The 517-nt window shown below is 33.1% G+C and overlaps 1 protein-coding gene across 1 annotated transcript in view; it reads right to left on the bottom strand.

The window, feature by feature from the left end:
* Nucleotides 1-517, bottom strand: part of LOC119589143 (aspartate--tRNA ligase, cytoplasmic-like) — a 15,097-nt gene that overhangs the window by 4,252 nt on the left and 10,328 nt on the right. The window contains 1 exon segment of the mRNA XM_037937719.1: nt 46-185. Within this exon segment, the coding sequence (XP_037793647.1) occupies nt 46-185 (140 nt within the window).

The following is a 517-nucleotide window of genomic DNA, read 5'->3' as shown; positions in this document are numbered from 1 at the left end:
TCATCACTTCTTAAAGCAATCTAAACATGCAAAAAGAAAGCATACCTTTCCTTCAACATCTATAATGCTTTCTTTGTTTATGTTGCAGACATATTTTATCATCTGCTTCGACACCTTCTCCCCCACAGCTATTACACACTGAACTGTGTGTTCTCGATGTCTTAACACAAAGAAAGCTTGTTTACCTGTAAAAAGAAATGTATGAAACATGTTAACAAAATTAATAAAAATTCTATAATAAAACTTCTAAATCACAAAGTTCTAAAAAGCTTTTTTCACATATATTTCATAACCTTGATTAGCAAAGCATTAAGAGTAACCCCTCTCCATATGGTGTACTCTCAGCTATAACTGATATGCCAACCAACATGTCAACTTTCAGATAATGTTTTCTACCCTGCCTGATGTATGACATTCTTATAAGGAATAAACCAATTTTTTCCCCCTGAAAATGACATGAATGGCACCATGCAAAAAGGTAGCTAGTGGAATGATAAAACTCCATTTATTATTTGCC

The sequence above is a fragment of the Penaeus monodon genome, chromosome 25, assembly GCF_015228065.2.
Source record: "Penaeus monodon isolate SGIC_2016 chromosome 25, NSTDA_Pmon_1, whole genome shotgun sequence".
Classification (NCBI taxonomy): domain Eukaryota; kingdom Metazoa; phylum Arthropoda; class Malacostraca; order Decapoda; family Penaeidae; genus Penaeus; species Penaeus monodon.
Note: the sequence above shows the minus strand (reverse complement) of the source record. Positions and strands in the feature narration are given on the sequence as shown.